The 18,343-nt window shown below is 34.5% G+C and overlaps 1 protein-coding gene across 1 annotated transcript in view; it reads right to left on the bottom strand.

Moving 5' to 3' along the window:
- HMCN1 (hemicentin 1) overlaps positions 1-18,343 on the bottom strand; it is a 460,089-nt gene that overhangs the window by 268,287 nt on the left and 173,459 nt on the right. The window contains exons 6-9 of the mRNA XM_072733161.1: positions 16,581-16,687; positions 5,461-5,581; positions 4,244-4,507; positions 2,831-2,975 (exon numbers count right to left, since the gene is read on the bottom strand). Of these exons, the coding sequence (XP_072589262.1) occupies positions 2,831-2,975; positions 4,244-4,507; positions 5,461-5,581; positions 16,581-16,687 (637 nt within the window). The remainder of the gene's footprint in view (positions 1-2,830; positions 2,976-4,243; positions 4,508-5,460; positions 5,582-16,580; positions 16,688-18,343) is intronic.

Genomic DNA, 18,343 nt, shown 5'->3' on the forward strand with positions numbered 1-18,343 from the left:
ACTATCAGTTTTATTATCAAACCTGTCACTTAGATTAAAAAAAAATCAATTTGCTATAATACTTATCCATTAATTTAATAAACACTATCCTTTGTCCTTTAACACTATTCAAATTGTTTCTCATCTTCTGGAGGTGTCTTAGTAATAGATATTTAATCCCAATAGACCTAATTAATAGATATTTATAAGATTCTAATAACCTGCAAAACAGGTATTATCTTGTTTTAAAATAGAATTGAAAATCATAGCTATTTTCATAATTTTTTCCTTATATTCATCCATACAATTTATAACCTTAAATATTCAAGACATAGATGAGATTTGAAAAGCCCATTGCAGAATCAAGACACCTTCCACTGGAGTCTGAAAGTGGTGTGAGATATAGTATCATACTAATGACTCCAGATCTCTTGCCATCCAGACAAACCATACCCGTCATTGAAAAACCCATGAAGAGCTTACTGAGCTCTTAATGTGTATTTAGCATTAACCTAGACTTTGTAAGAGAAAGTGAAGTCCTATCCTAGGTTCCTGTCATTAGAAAAGTGAGAGAATGAGCAAAGTCATTATTTCATATATTTTAGTAACTGAGCATATTCAGTTGTGTTTGCATTAGGTGTCAGAGGTCCTTATTGTCACATTCAGAGAAATAAAAGGATTATGAGTCGACTCTAAGGCCTAGTGTTCACCTAAGCTAAATCTTTAGTGCCTAATGGCAGTAAGCTGAGTCCAAGTTCATAACTGTCATTGTCTCGGAGATACTGGTAAGTTCCAGGAAGGCAGGAGTTTGAGATACATACAGTTATTTGTGTTCTCTGCAATCTCTACTTCAGAACCAAGCCTATATTAAAATTCATAAAAAACTTAGCCACAGGGAAATTTTAGAACAGATAGTAGCAGTTCTTCCACTCCCAAGTCCCTTGTTTTAGAAACAAGTAAGTTGATATTCAGGAAGAAGGATAAAAAATTTGTTCAAAAGCACAAAACCAGCGTCAGATTGCTTGAAGAATATTCTTTACAGTCACACTTGCTCCTCTCTTCTTTATGAAATATTACAAGAAAATAATTCTCTTTCATCATATAGCCTTCTCAGTTAACATTAAAATTATATGGCCACAGTAAGCAGTTTTGAAGGCATGGCCTTTGGAAGAAGGAAGAACATGTCAAATACAAATGTGTCCTGTTGCTAATGCAAACTAATTCTCTCTTACATCCCCCCTAGTGACCATAGCGACTCACATAACAAAGATTAAGTCACATGTCTCAAGTTATTAGGAAATCTAGGGCAGGGACGTGTGAGTGAATCAGGGTTAGAGTATCAATCTATCACCACTCATGCCAAATTCTGTCTTTAGCCTCTCATAACCAACGAGCTTAATATATGTCAGTAAGTCATGTCACATCTCTGGGCCACAGAGCTGGAAAAATGAGAGAAAGAATTCTTGTGGCTTACCTCCCAGGAACTGTGTGGAATTAATGAATTAATGTTTATAAAGAATCTCAAGTGTCTTTGAAACATGTTACTATTTAAACATGAAGCAGAATTATTTGATTTCATCAGGCAGTTATGTAGCTTCAACATTGCATATCCTGGTCAGTTATGTTGCCTGTTATTAAACATGGAGCTAAGGGAATCATCAAAATATGCAAAATATAAAAAAAAGTAGCAAGAAATATTACATCTCAATCTTTAAATAGTGGATTTTTTTTCTATTGTTATAATGAACATTCCTGCCATAGTTTTTGTTTAGAGTGATCCATAAAGAGATTAATAGGTTAATACTATCAAAAATTTAGCATCTTATGGAAGTTATTTATGTTAGTATTGAATTAACAGCATGGAAGTTTTGTAATATTATTCCTAGAGTTTTTTTTCCAAAATATAGTGTGTTTCATTAAGAAGTTAAAAAAAAAATTCCAGAAATTGTCCTCCAATTTTCAAGCTCTACTTAATTTTATTATAGATTATTTACTTTTATCTAAAAGCAATCACCCATCTTCACAAGTAGTCAGTGCCATCTTGCCCACTCCCATTGATTGCTATATGCAGTAGTCACACATACTCCTACTCCACTTGTTGCCCCCAGCACATTCTCCTTCCCTGACTTCCTCTCTTATTCTTCTCTAGCCACCCTGGCTTCTTCCTTCCTGTCTTTCTTTCCCACATGCCAGTCTTTTCCAGCCTTTGTGCATTTGTACTACTGTTCCTGGTATGTATGCAAATGCTTTTCCCAGATATCTGCATGACCATCTCTCACCCTTTGCTCAAATGTCCCTTATCCCGAATTTTAAAATTGTAACTTTAAAAGTCCAAACCATATGCACTCCATCTACCAGCATTCCTCATCCCAATTAATCTACTCTACATTTTGCCATAGCGCTTAATTGGATTCACTTATCATAACACTTTAAATTATATTCAGAGACTTTTTTGCCCCAATGCCAGGAACTCTTAAGCTTTTCTCTTTTGCAAGGACCTTTCCAAGGTTTCGTACCTAACTTTGTATTCATAATTTCGTATTCTTTGTCTTAACAAAGGACCCTCAAGTTATATAAAATTCAGATTCTACAAAACCTGCATCAACCCTTGAGTGAATTCTAGCATTTATTAAATTAACATATTATAGCATATATCTGTTTTCTGTCTTTCTCAATTACAGTATAAGATCCATGAGGGCATAGACCTGTGTCTGGTTTGTTCACTGCCATAATCCAAGACTATGGAACAAATAAATAAGAATTTCCAATGAAAAAGCACATTAAAGTAAGCATCTATTTGTCTTTAGATGTCTAATGCTGTCTATAATTGCTAATAAAAACATGTACGCACTTTAAATACTGGTCTACTCCAAGTGTAATTCCATTTCTGACAAAGCTCAGGGTAAATGGTAAAAGACTCTCAACAGAGCAGGGAATTTGGCCTGGCTGCAGGTAGTATCCTGGGGTTTTCTTGGGCATTGTAACTTTGGGAGCATCTAGGAAGAAAAGAACATGGGGAATAAGATCACAATGATATTGGGTACTTCCTGTTAATCCATTCAAAAGCTTCCTACTTTAATTATGCCAGTAAACCCTCTGCATTCCAATTAATCTAAATCACTAAAAACCACTTTAATTATCTTTCTTTGTTCAAACCTTATTAATTTCTGGATATCTCCATGGATCCCTTATTGAAGTTTTCATTAAATATGTGATTCCATTTTTAAGGCACATTAATTTTGTGTGTCACCAAGATAGAAAAAAGAAAAAACACACTATCAAATTAGTTACAATACTTCATCAATTGTAGAATCTCTTTTTATTTAAAAAAGGTAAATATATGAAAAGAACTTATATAACAGAATTGAATGCATAGGGTAATTGCTTTCCCAAAAATAATGGGAAAAGCTGATTTTTAAGAATCCAGTAGATTTTGTAGTATTCAGTTGAGGTGCTAAGACAACTAACTTTGAATACCGTATATGAGGAAATACTGATGTTGGTTCTATTCTCACCATTTGACAATTAAAGAATAGCTACACAGTTGTTTCTGAATTTCCCAAATTACAACCTTATGTATAAATGATAAATTGTTGTCCCTCCATCCAAAACTACAATATTAGAAATAATACAGATTTGTCTATCCACAGTTCTAGCAATGGTTCTAAATTTTGATCAGTTATTATTGCCTTGAGAAATAGAACAAATATAGACAAATTGAAATGCTATCCATCTCATGCCTCCAAATAATCCCTAGTCTGTGGTCTTATCTCTATATAATAGCAAATATATGAGTAAGTAGCTTAACAGTTAACTAACTGCCAACTTATCACATAAAGGCAGAATTATCACCAGTTGTTTACAATGAAATACTGTTCATGAAGTAGGTTTCTGACAATCATATATAAATATTTAGACCATCTGGTCAATTTAGGTAACTTGATCAAACACTACATATGTGTGCCAGGCTTTGTAGGGGGAGAGTAAGAAGACCAGAATTTCCAAGTTCCAGTTCTTGCACTGAGTGAAGCATTCAAAATGTTCAGCTCTACAATCAGTGAGACTTAACATGAAACGTTGGATATGCTTTTTATGATTAAGAAAAATTGTGTTACCTAAATGCAAATGCCCATCAATTTGATAACCCAGTAACAATATGAAGATATATATATATATATATTTTAATTTTTTAGTTCATCTTTTTAGGACACCATCACTCCCTTAAATTATCAACACTCCAGTGTTCAATAAAGTGATGTCTCACCTGGGACAATACTAGAGAAGGAAACACTTGATACTCTCTGGAAAAGATAATCATCTTTATCATAGCCTGTTACTTTGAGAAAGAAAGCTTCATTTGGTGGTATAAAGTCAGAAATATTCCACAAGCCATAAGGTTTTCGGTCTGGGTAATATTTAATAGGAATAGTCTTAAGGGAACTGCCTGAGATACTCAGAAGCTCGAGACGATCTACTCTGGCTGGGACGGAAATTCCAGAAGTATTCAGCAGCACGTAGGTAGGTATTCCTACAGGAGAAAGGCTGTGTTATTATTTACAAGTAATATGCAATTGAGACTATATATCAAATAAATCTTTGCATTATAATGACAGAAAATATCATGAGTACTACAAATTGTCCTATAAATTGTGGCCTAATTGTAGAATCTTTTCTATATAAAAGACAGTTCTTCATAACCAGAGAAACTTTGGAAATCCTAATAATTATTTTTATGGTATTTTAATAATATTTATACATGGAAAAACTAGAATTGTGAATACTGTGTTACATGATGTTTAATTACATGAATATTCAAGTTTTAAAGATACTCTATTTGTATGTTTCTAGTAACTTCACCAATAAAACAAATTAACAACCAGAAAAAGAGAAAACTGAAGAGTCACAGTAGGATTAAGCACCTTTTAGCTATAAAACTGTAATCTTGCATGAATAAAATAAGAACATGCTTTAAGAAGTGGCAACAATTTTATCTTAGAATGTACAATGATATGCGGCATCTTTAATTTTTTAGCTTCTATACACATAAAATCCACATTTTTCACTTGGACAAGGCGATTTATAGATACTAGTAAAAAGTCTCAAGATCAAAAAAAAAATCTCAAGATCTAGGTCAGTAGTCTAAAAAGTTCAGGAACTTTAGGAATCAACTGGAGAGCTTGTTATATTCCTGGGGCCAACCTAATTCAGTTCTAATTCAGGAGATCTGGGGTGGGTCCCGAGAATCTTAATTCTTTTTTTTTTAGAATCTTAATTTTTGACAAACTCTCTGAGTAATTTCACTGGTTTTGGGACTACATTTTGAGAAAAAAATGACTAGATTGAGAATACAATCAAGTTTAAATTAAAGATGCTATGTTTCCCAATTTCATCAAATACTACAAAATTATAAAATCATAGTTCAAGAAATATTTTACACTTAGATATCTACTATGTCAATTATGGTAATATGTACATACAAACCTTGCACTGGTCTGCTGACTGTTTTTTTGAAGTCCAGGGTGGGCTTTCTGGAAAAGCCAGCTCGGAAATCAATAGTACTAAGGCCAGTAATGCGAACAGAATGCCTTCCACTGCTAGAAGTCTGAAAAATGTTTAAAGACAAACTCCATCAGTTGACCCATGGTACCAGTCACAATAAACACTAACCAGTATGGGAAACTATGGAGTGTTTAATTAGGACTAATGTCCAATAATTGACGCTCTGATCTGGGTGTTCTCAACTTAACTAGGATTCTCCATCTTAAATGCAAGTTTTATAATACATATCCCAGTGCACTGCTCTAAAATAAAATTCAGTAATACATTGTAGTCCAATGTTAAAAGAAATAGGTGTTTAGCCACCAGTGAATAGCCCTGACTTTAATCTATGAAAGCTCCATGAGGACACAGATCTTTGTTTTGTTCACTGTGGTTTACATGGTAGATGTTTAGCAAATATCAATGAAATGAATGAAGGACCAAATATTTTCCCTCAAACTTGATCCAGCTTTGAGTCTAGAAAATATTTCTTTTTTCTTTGCCTCTGAGAAGATATAGTCAGGACTAGCACAAGAACTGACCACTATCCAGATTTCAGCTAACTCCAGCATCCCCAGCTTGAGACACAAATGTAAGTAAAACATGATTCTTATCCTCTAAGAGCTCATGGCTGGTGAGGGAGACAGATGGAAAAATAGAAATCTTTAATGTGATGCAGTATTAGAAATACATGAAAGGAATAGTTTGGTTAAAGACCCCTCAAGAAGATGACAGCTGAACTAAATATTGAATGATAACTCAGCACTGAAGTGACTCACATGTGTATAAATAATAAATAATTTGGATGAGGGACACAGGATAAATAATAACACTAATGTAAAAAAAACACTAATGTATATTGGGCACTTCCTCTATGTTCAAACTCTTTAAATCATTGGCTTATTTAATTCTTGTTACAATCCTATCAAATACATATCGTCATCATCACCATCTCACAGATAAGGGGATGGGGCACTGACTCATTAGGCAGCTTCTCAAGTTCACAAGGCTTCCTAACTACAGAGGTGGGATTTTAATGAAAAGGTCAGGCTCCAGGGTCTTCACCACAGTGCTACATTGTCTTTCAAGGGCAAGATATGTCATAGTTAACCTGTATCTCCATATCTTTCTAAATATGATCTGAGGACCACCTACATCTACACCTACACAAAATCACTCAGGTTGTTTCTTGAAAATGCAGACTTCTGAGCTACAGCCCATATTTACTGGATCAGAATCTTTGATGAGTGGAATCTAGGAATCTACATTTCAAAAACCCACCTTTACGAACAAGAGTTCACCATTATTTTATTACATTGATCACCAATATTCTCTCTCAAAATAAAATGACCACATGATAGCAGCATTGATAGAATGCACTAGAAATATATGTGCCTATATATAGTTATACATAAAATTTTAATCTGGTCAACTGCCAGATTAAGCTACATCACAATTAAAAACACGCCACCTCCAGAGCTCTGCAAACTACACAGTCTTCCCGAAATCACTGTGGTTTCTTGTTATTTAGCAATGAGGAGACGAAAGATGAGTAGATATGTCCCCTTTGCTACCATATTTTTTTCTTATTGAGGAGAACCTACAAAAGTCCAAAAAGAAAAAAAGGAAAATGAAAGTGAAGGGAAAAAAAACCCACATTTCTATAAAAATAGGTTTGTTGTATTCTTAGTGTAAAAGATGCTGCTAATTACTACAGCCTATTTTCCTAAGGATTTCAAAAGACTGTATGTGGAAGTGTAGGGGTCCAGTACTACCATTTATTCCAGTATTTCTAAAGGAAAATATTTCATGAATTCCATATAATAGAGCAAAATTTTATCTTTTTTTAAGTAGGCTCCACATCCAATGTGGGACTTGAACTCACAACCCTGACATCAAGATCTGAGCTGAGATCAAAAGTCTATAATGCTCAACCGACTAAACCACCCAGATGCTCCCCTATGATCCGATTTTATTTTATTTTTTTTTATTTTTTTTATTTTTTTTTTTTTATGATCCGATTTTAAATCAGGATTTCCTAACGGTTATGTAAAACCTTGATAAGTCTAATTTCAACTGTTTTAGATCAATAGTGCTTTACTGAAGACATTATCACCTACTGATTTCATGTTAAGACAATCAGAAGGGTCAATATTATGATGACTTGATTTATATTTGTTCACTGACATCATTTAATATCATACTTGCCTTGCTGCTCAGAAAGTCTCCTATGATAAAATGGCTGTTGAGGTTACCAAGGATACAGATGACCCATACTTTGCCAAATGACTGCCATAAAGTGTTAAGTATCTGACAAATGTTCTGTGCACCTATCAACTGACAAAGAGTTTGTTTTAAGAGTAGTGCTTAATATCTAAGTGAGAAAACTAGAAATTATCCATGCTTGAAAATATGCCATCTTCTACTACTAACCAATACATTAAAAACAAACCAGAGTTGGTGAATAGGGAGCTCCTATAACCTCTATAAAATTATTGTAAAATAAAATAATTTTGATCCTTAAAATACAGTAATTAACAAGGTATGTTGAAATAAGAATGTAGGGTTCCTATTCTCTGAGCAATGCCAAAAATAAGAAGGGTAATAAGTTAATAAAATATTTTACCTTCATGTTTCTATGTCACACTATAAACAGTAGGAACATTTGCATAGAATTTTAAATGGTTTATAAAAAAAAGATATTTCCAAGTAAGTCAGTTTTCATGTAAAACTATATCTAACTTTGTATTAATCAGGGTAATGGGAGCAAAGGGCATCATAAATAAATGAAAATTATGGTTTAAAAATATAATCAAAAGACAAAATTTAAACTAAATTAGTTAAAAAATGATCTCTGACTCTCATGCATGCATTTATCATTCTTTAATCATTCTCTTAAAAGAATTACAATACTTGGATAATATTTTGGGAACACAAAACATCGCATTAAAATGTCTTTATAAGAAAGTGCCATAGGGGCACCTGGGTGGCTCAGTCATTTAGGCAGCCAACTCTTGATTTCAGCTCAGGTCATGATCTCAGGGTCCCGTGATCAGCCCCCTCTGGGGCTCTGTGCTGAGAGTGGTCTGCTTCTCTCCCTCTGTCTCGCTCCTCTTCCCTGACTCACATATTCTCTCTCTCTCTCTCTCTCTCTCAAATAGATAAATAAATCTTTCATTTCAAAAAGTGCCATACTTTATAATTTTAGTCAGTTTTCTTAAGATAAACTATTATTTTAGTCTGTTTCTTAGCTGAGATCCCTTTTTCAAATTTTAGTGTTGATAAGAACAAAAAGGTCTATGGTATAATGATGGTAAAATGAACCAGAAAATGGAAAAAGGGGGAGAAAGAAATATTAATACATATAAAATGCATACTGTACAACAGGCTTTTATATAAATAATCACTTCTGATCTTTATAAAAGCCCCTGGATGAGAGTATATTATCCCAATTTCACACATCAGGAAGATTAAGTAACTTGCTCAAAGTCACAGATACAGCAGGTGGCAGAGCTGCAGTATGAACTCTGAGGATCCAGAAACCAACTTCTATAGTCACTCTATGCATTTCTTATGATTATTATCTCAGTGGATTTGATTATTCTGGTTTCAGGAAATACACCAAAACATACCAAATGCTCTACCTAGTAGGAGAGTAATGTGGAACTTCTGAGACTATTCAGAGGAGAGAAGCAGAGGCATAATGGGAAGAAAAAAAGGATGGGGGCAAGAAGAGAGCAGAAGGGGACAAGGTACTTCAAGACATAACATCAAATCTATATACAGTTAAATCTACTAAACTCACAAGTCTTATTATTAGTGATTTCCTGTGATATTTTGGATAAGGCTGAGCTTTGCTCTGCATCAAAGTACAGAAGTTATAATCAACACAGAAATAATCAGGAGACAAGAAGATCGTAAGAAACTAAGCTTCAGAAAATTCCAGAAATGTTGGGAGAAGGCTCTGGATTCTCACAAGTTGTGGACACAATGGGGTTGGAGGAGAATTAATCATATGAAGGTCTTGGAGGGACAAAGAATATTCAGCTAATTCTGTAACTGAGTCAGAGATTCAGTCCAGCTGCAAATTCTTTCCCTTTCTTTATCCCTTCAAATTACTCTAGCTATCTTAGTATCATTTTTATATATAATAAAATTAGTAAGACCACAGTTACTGATTTAATGTTTTTCTATTCAATCTTTATATAATGTAGATCTATATCATGTGGGTTATTTGAATTTGACTAAAAAAATCAGCTCTCCACTACAGAATATCTTGAAGCATCATTTCTGCACAGAGCCACCCTAACCTAGCCCCTTAACCTCTGTAGTTAAGAAGAGGGAAATCTAGCAGCATCATGATAGCTCCAACCATGACAGGAAAATTTCTAGACACTAGACACTAAACAGGATTTGCATGGGCTAGAAACTCCGAGAACTGAATTTCATATAGTATATTTATTCATAGAATTTTTCAAGTTCATAACAATCTATAATAAACTTAATCTGAATTACACTGAATTACTGTATGAATTCAATGCATGAATTCAAAATTACTCTGAATTCATGATTACTCTGAATTCCAAATGCCATGTCAGTTAAGTTGTGGAAGGGTCTGAGTCAGGAATACATAGGCTTCTGCAGTGTGAGCAGAGCTGAGGCAAAGACAAAATTATACTAGATATCTACTGGCATCCTAAAGTTGTCAACAAGTTGTGGACTTTGATCCACAAAGGAGTAAGAGAAAAAAAGGAACAGAGTAGATCAGAGTCTAGGTTTCTGAATTGGAGTGAGTCTATGAGGAGTAAAAGAGGACAGACAAAAGCACCATGGAACAAGCACCATGGAGAGCTCCAGGAAAAATTAGTTATTCCTCCTATCTTTCTGGACAGCTCTATTGCAGATGGCTCTACTTCTTAGTTTAAGCACAAAGGTCTATTAAATACCTCTCTATATTGAAAGTCTCTTAAGGCAATAACAACGCCATATTCATCATCTACAAAATATTACTCAGTACATACTTAGTAAGTATAGGTTTAACAAATGATATCAAAGCCTTCTAAATGCCTAATGTTGGTACTTTTTCTTAGGTTCCTTAAGAACCAGTAAATGCCAGAATTTATTGAATTTCTATGAGCATTGTGCAAAGTATGTTCACATATTATTTTATATAATCCTGCTGCATCCACAGATGATTTTATAGCATCATAAAGAAAACGATGTTCAAATCAGTGATTACTTGCCTAGGTTTAGATAGCAAGTTCAGTGACAACCATTTCAAGTTCAACTGTTCTTTCCATAGGACCTAATTCTTGCACAGCATTTTAGGATAACAATCTCTTGATTTATCTCGATACTATGGCGTAGTACACAACAATAACCTCCAATTATTCATTTACCATTGTTACATTTCTAAATATGCTTTCATTTAGGAGAGATCAGGTTAATGGAGTGCCAGTAAACTGCTCTCTGGAAAAAAAAAAAGCCTTAGTTTTTGGCATTTGCCAACTTCTTTGGTATAAATACTATCACCATGGCTGATTTCCAGCTCCCCACTGAATACAGAGGTGGGAAGAGAAAGTGTGTAATTTCCTCTCCATGAGCCATTACAAGCTAGATCTAGTATAATACTAGGCCGTGAGAATAGGGAATATCTGTCACTTAGGAGTAATAGTGAGTGTCTGTCATTCACAGAGATGTTTGTGTCATCCCAGGAGTGACACAAATTCCTTTTTCTAAAAATTCAATGCACATCCTCCAGTCTTTCCCCCACTGTAATCACTGAAGAGGTTGAATGTTCTAAATTATGGTGGAGCCTACATCAGCTTGGGTTCCTGAATGACTGTGTAAAGTAGAACATCTTGTCAACACCCAAAGGGCATGTAGCATTAATAAGGAATTAGTTCTCTTGCATTAAGCCAGTGACAAATCCTCCTACTACTAAACGTGAAGCCTGTCCTGTTATAAGTTGAATTAAAATGTGATTGATAGAGCTGGTTTTGATTTCTCTCTCCTAAAGAGTTTCAATGTTTTATAAAAAAAAAAAAGGCCCAAAATGGAAAAAAAAAACCTTCATGTATAATTTGCATTACTACAAAGTATAGAGATAATTTTCAATTTACACATATTCAAGAATGTAAGAAAAACTAATTTTGCCATCAATGTGTCAGTAAATAGGTATTATTTTCCCCATTTTTCTCAGACTTAGGAAATTAGATAATTTCTTTAAGGTCAAAAAGATATTAAGTAGTGGATCTTGAATTAAAACAGATGCCCAACTCTTTCCAAAGAATTTGTTCCTGAATGGCATTCTATTCTTTAGAAATTAAAGAACTATGGTGGTTTCAAATATTTACTGAGAACCTACTACAGGCTAGGTATCATGCCAGGCACAAAGACATAATAATCCTTCCTAGATTTAAATACTATCATTTTATTAGGCGTTGTATGTTTAGAGAAATATGATACAAGGAGAGAAATGCACCCAAAGCACAGAATAAATTTTATTTAAATAAATACACACACACACACACACACACGCGCGCGCGCGCATTTATATAGAACACAAGTGTATAGGTATCTTCTCTTTTTTAAAGGAAACATTCCATTTGGTTGATAATCTGACATCAGCACACAAAATAACTGGGAAATTTTCCAGGAAAAATCTACTCTAAAGCATTCCATTGACCCAAAACATCTGAATTAATACCACATCCATTTAAATAATACACCTAGTGTAGTCTTCAGGCTTATTCAAAAGAGTCACCAGGTGAGAATAATTGGAGGCCAGCATAATAATCTTCCTGTGTGGTCTTTTGTAGACTTGAGGTTTATTTAATTATGATTCCTATATAAGCTTATGCCACTTGAGTATGATTTCTAAAATATTCTTATCTTAAGCAATCCATTAGTAGTCTCTGGCAACCAGCATAGCTATCTAAAACCAAAATATTTTCTATTAGTTTCAGAATCTTAATATGATCATGTGGTTGCATACACTCCTTTCTTTACTTGGAAGATTATCTAAGGACAGTTTATCCAAACTTACTTAATGGAAACATGCCCCAGGGGATGTGTCAGATAATATGGTCACACTGATAATCCTAGACTAATAGAAATAATTTGCGCCATGTAAAAACCCAAAGGGTGCTGACAATTATTTAATGTCTTTGTAGGAAGTTCCCTTAAGGAACAGAGGACAAAATTTGCCCTGAGAGTTTCTATGGTTATGTTCAAATATTCTATATATAGATATAACTGCCTGAATGGAAAATTTGTATTGCTCAGAAATAAGATTCAGAATTTGTAGTTTCTCTACGATGGAAATTTAGGTACATAAAACAACCTTATTTTTGTTTTTAATAAAACTTTACATTCTCCTTACTTACCTCTTTTTAACATGTTTTTATCTGCATCAGAAGCAGCCTAAAACATTCAAGTCATTTATATGAACTACACAGATGAGTTGATTCATTATCTCTGCTTGGTAAAAGTGTCCTAATAAGTTACAGAAAATTCCCAATGTTTTAGAGGAAAACCATGGAAGAAAAGAAACTACCATTCTTATAGCATTTTAAATCACAGATAAATTAAAATGTTCCATGCCAACACATCAGCTATAGGCTAATTAAATCATCTCCTCTGCCTGCTTCCTTGGATACTATCAGAACCAATGAATTAATTTTTATTCATGAATATTTATACAGTTTTTTCACAGGTATTGTGGAATATACCAGTGATAAAACATGGTCTAGAGTAAAATAGAAAGAGAAAATTTGTACAGAAATAAATATAAGGGGGAAAAAATCATAGAATACATGAGTGGCTCAGTTGGTTAAGCGTCCGACTCATCATTTCCACTCAGATCATGATTTTACGAGTTATGGGGTCAAACACCCATTTGGGTTCCATGCTTCGCCCAGAGTCTGCTTGAGATTCCCTCTGACCTTCCCCCTGTTCCTGCTCGCGCTCTCTCTCTCTCTCTTCCTCTTTCTCTCTCAAATAAATAAATAAATAAACAAATAAATAAATAAATAAATAAATCTTTTTAAAAAAATCTAAGGGGGGGAAAGTCATCAAAAACGGAGGTGCAGAAAAATTGCAGTAGAAAGCCATAGGGAAAAGAGAGCATTTTAGATGGATAAAGTCAGAAAAGTCTTGATGAAAGTGTTGTCATTTGCCATGGAACTTACAAGTCAGATAGAAAGGAAGGGCATTCTAGGAGAAGGAACAACTTAAGAGAAAACATGGGGCAAGAGAATGTGGTAGGAGATGGGGTGAGGGACAGTATAAAATTATATTTGACTAGAGTGTAAAGGCAAGTGCTGGACAAGAGCTAGAAGGAATGGCTTTGAATACCATGCTAAGGTCAAATAATAGACTGTTCTCCATACTTGGTATAAAAACTGCTATGTGAAACATTCAAAAAGCCATTATTAATTCTACTGATAGAACAGATATTTTCCAGACAGCAGAGTACATGGGAGATAGCACTAGAAATATACTATCTAATCTCAGACATTTCTCTTCTGGAGAAAGTGCACATGTGAAACATTATCACTCATTAGCCATCCATAAGGGAGGTCCAAAGTCAGTAGTGATATTTATGTCAGTAGGTTCAGCTCCATTTCCTTTGCATCAACCTGCCACATTATTTTGGTATTTCTTATAGGAGCAAAGTAAGTTTACTATCTTTAAAATGCACTGTAATGTGTATCCTTTGTTTGCCTGCCACTAATTGTACTTTAAATGGTATAATATCAGAACCAGAGGCTTTTTGGGTGAGAACTAGATATAAATTTAAGATAATATGGTAATAGATACTGTTGCTTTTTTATTGTTTTCTTAATTATAGGAGACTGAGCTTACAGACTTGTCTAAACAGAGTCCCCATCACCTCATCCCCTTATCCTCACCCTCCTTACAGAGTAATCTTCAGTGCTTCTCTGTTCTTAATTATCAATTAAAAGGTGCTTAGTGCCCATTAGTATCAGGGTACATGGCCAAAGGCAAAAATTTCATAAATATTTATTGAATGGATGACTGAAGGAGTAGGTGGGTTAGGCACGAGATAAAGGAACACCCATGCAATATTCCTTTTCTTCTAGGCAAAAGTTTTACCAGAGGAAATACCACTTGTATCTATCCAAATCACCTGTAGAATTGGTTCAAATACTCTGCAGTAAGTTGCCAACAATACAAAAGAAATGTCGTCACTTGTACATATTTCACAAACAATAACTTAATGTCTTATTCAGAAAGCAAGAACAAAATTGCCTCAGTGAACTTGCTAGCTCAAGACACTGCTAGCTCAAGACATTGCTGGCTTAGGTCATGCTTAAAGTATTTGAGGAAAGATGAGACTCAGAATCTCCTATGCTCCTTCCCACTGTGGTCACAGAAAGTCAGACTCAACATTAGTCATATATTGGCTGAGATAGCTAAAGTATCAAATTTGGCCATATTTATTTAAAATACAGGAGTTAAACTCTTCATTATTATCAATCTACTGCACTCAGTAAATATTCAGCAACTAGTATGCGAAGGGAAGTGGGTGAAGAAAACAGGCAGATGGGACCATTATGTTGCACATTGCCTTTTCACCTATACCCTTATCCAGTATTATCCACCTACAAAAAAAAAATCCATATTAACAGTGTCTACTTTTCCTACAAGGCTGAGAGTTCTGAGAATAAAGAACTGATATTCTAGGGCTTGGATGGAGTTACAATGGAAACTTTCATTCTTTAAGCTGGGAAACTTAACATAGGTATTCTTTTGAAAAGAAAAAAGCAAACAAAAACTGGTATTCAAAATGGCACTGCAAGTGTCTATGGTATAAACACCTCCATGCACCTTCACAGCAGCTCTACTACCATTTCAATCATGAGCCCATGAATCTCATTTTTTTTTTAATGCAGAGAGGCTGAGACAGCAAGAGCGAATGATGCAAGGGGTACCTTCATTTGAGTTATCCCAGAAGGATTCTAGAGCAAGGTGTTTATTTGGGAGACATAAAGGATGCTAATAGGAAGAGAGGGGAAGTGATACAGGAAAAAAAAAAGTCCCTAAAGTGTGTGCTTTTAATCCTGCTCCTATGTGGACAACTGGAGCTTATTCCTCCTACAGAGGCTGAAAGCTGCTCTTGAGGGGTTTCATTCTCTAGCAGAACAGCCTTCTTCTGTTCTGGAAAAAAAAAAAAGAAAACCCCTCTTAGGCACAGTAATGCAGATACGGGAGTTGGAAGTGGGCCAGAGTACACAGAAAAGCCTGAGAAATACGGGCAAGTCATTCAGAACATCCACTACAGTGGGTCACATATATAATTTGCAGCAGAACAGGAGTTCAATTTATGGTATCCTGAAGTCTGGCTGTATGTTCTCTCATTCATGCTACCATACATAACACAATGCTCAGAATGAACATACTACTTAATGTAATTTTAGGATCCAAAGACCATTTTGTATTAAAATAAGCAGTGAATGTAGATCCAGCAAATAACAATAGCCAACAGAACTTGAGTGCTTACTTTGTCTCAGGAACTATGCTAAGCATTTCATTTGTGTCATCTTAATTTTATTCTCAGCACAATTCTATGAAGTAAAGGGATATTATTCTACATTATGAGGAGGAACCCATGGCACAGAGAACTTACAGCCTTAAGGAAATAATGACTTTCAAGTGGCAGTGTTGAGAGTCCAACCCAGGTGACCTCATACTAGTGCCTATGATCCTAACTATTATTCTCTACTGGACCCATGTCTGACTGTTTTGGAACCAGGAGGTGGAAAATAAAAATCAATCTACAGGTTTCATTATTGGGAAGCTATCTGAGAAATTTAAATGTATTCTGTGGTGACCTCAATGCCTTTCATGGTCATCAAAACTTAATACTACCAAATTCATGTGATCAAGACATCTTTACAAATGTGCTATATATACTGCTTTTTGGTAAAAGCATTCTCCATGATTGCGAGAGAAGATATAAATAAATTATTTTATATACTTTCTAAAACAACGCCAACATCAAAATAAAGTGCACAGGCTCTGTAAAACAATCATACCTTCACTGTCCACATTCCAGCCTCTGGCTCTTTAACGTTCACTACCTTGGCAGAGTTATGGATATTTAATAGCTCATTCAGGCCAAATCCCTTTTTTATCAGCCTCCCTAAAAGACAGACATAAAGGTAACAAGCACAATCTTTATTTCAGCTATGTGTATTAGCTGTATACATTTCCAGTATAAATTACCTGAAGGACACTTGTGCCTGTAGCTCAAAACATTTTACTTTATTTATATCTAAAATATGTTTAATTTTATGGTTTCCGGACATTGGAATTGAAGTATCAGATTCCCATTTGCTATGCAGATTTGGTCTATAATTAAGAATAACAATTGGCAGGCTATAATCATATTTCCAAAGCCAAACTAGATAATGATTATTATGGCTACTGAGAAGTTATGTGCAGTCATTAGAGACATTTAGATTTAACAGATGGCAAGAACAGTAAACCAGAATAAATGTCTTTTTGGAGATCACTCAAGGTATTACTAACATGAGAGCCTTGGGCATATTTGTGCATGAAGCACAAAACGTTAAGCTGGTTTCCATGAAGCAGAGGAGAAGGCTTTCATTGTCAGATTTAAAGGAGGCAGTGGAATGAAGTAGCATGATGCCATCTTCTACTGCTCTGAGATTTATCTGAACTATCTAATGTTGGGACCTAGAGAAGAAGAAAAACAAATTTGGAAGCAAGCCATAGTTTATTCACTTCACTCTTGGCTGTCCAATGGACTACTTCTGCAGTTAAAAAACAAATCACTTAAGGCAGCCCTGGTGGCTCAGTGGTTTAGTGCTGCCTTTGGCCCAGGGCATGATCCTAGAGACCGGGGATCAAGTCCCACATTGGGCTCCCTGCATGGAGCCTGCTTCTCCCTCTGTCTGTATCTCTGCCTCTCTCTCCGTGTCTCTCATGAATAAATAATAAAATAAAATCTTTAAAAAAATCATAAGAATCCTATGTTTGCATCAAAAGTTTTATAATCATTGAAAATAACCTTTAAAATATTGATGTCGATGACTTTTTAAAGTGATAGAAACGTCATGCAATGGATATGGGTATTTTTAATTATCCAGGTAGTAAAAACTATAAATTTTTCCTGGGTAGCATGGATACTAGAATGGAATGCTATCTCAGTGAACAAATACATTAATTCAGCTAAACCTGTAGAAGTCTTGAAAAATAGGTTTTGCTTGTTTTGTAAATTTCAATTTGACTGATAGTATGAATGTGGCCTCTGAGGACAATTTCCTATACTGTATTCTTTTAGGGATTAGCTATATTCTAAGACTCAAACTAAATAAATAAGAAAGCTAGCTACTCTCCTTCTATTTATAAATCCTCATAAATAGCTTTGAAAAAAGCAACACACTAAAGCCACAATGGAAATAATAATATTTTGCAAACGTCAATAGGTAAGAAGATTTCTAAATGCAAATACTAGGGAATATTAAGTTTGTCTTTACTATATTACTTTTCAATGTAAGTCTTATTATCATATTCAATTAGGAATGCAATCATGCCAATTCATAGATCTATAACATAATTGAGGAAGCAAAGTAAATTAAAACATTATTCTAATAAAAATATGAATGTGATCTTTACCTGTACTCTGTAAAATTAAGTCTTACCAAGAAGATGATATGGTAAAAAAATCAGGCAGTTGTTCTAAAAGGAGATTTTTCATGAGATTCACTAAAAATAACATAAAATACTGAATTTTACAGACTATGTTACTGTGAAATATTTCCTCATACATAAA

This window comes from Vulpes vulpes, chromosome 13 (genome assembly GCF_048418805.1).
Source record: "Vulpes vulpes isolate BD-2025 chromosome 13, VulVul3, whole genome shotgun sequence".
Lineage (NCBI taxonomy): Eukaryota > Metazoa > Chordata > Mammalia > Carnivora > Canidae > Vulpes > Vulpes vulpes.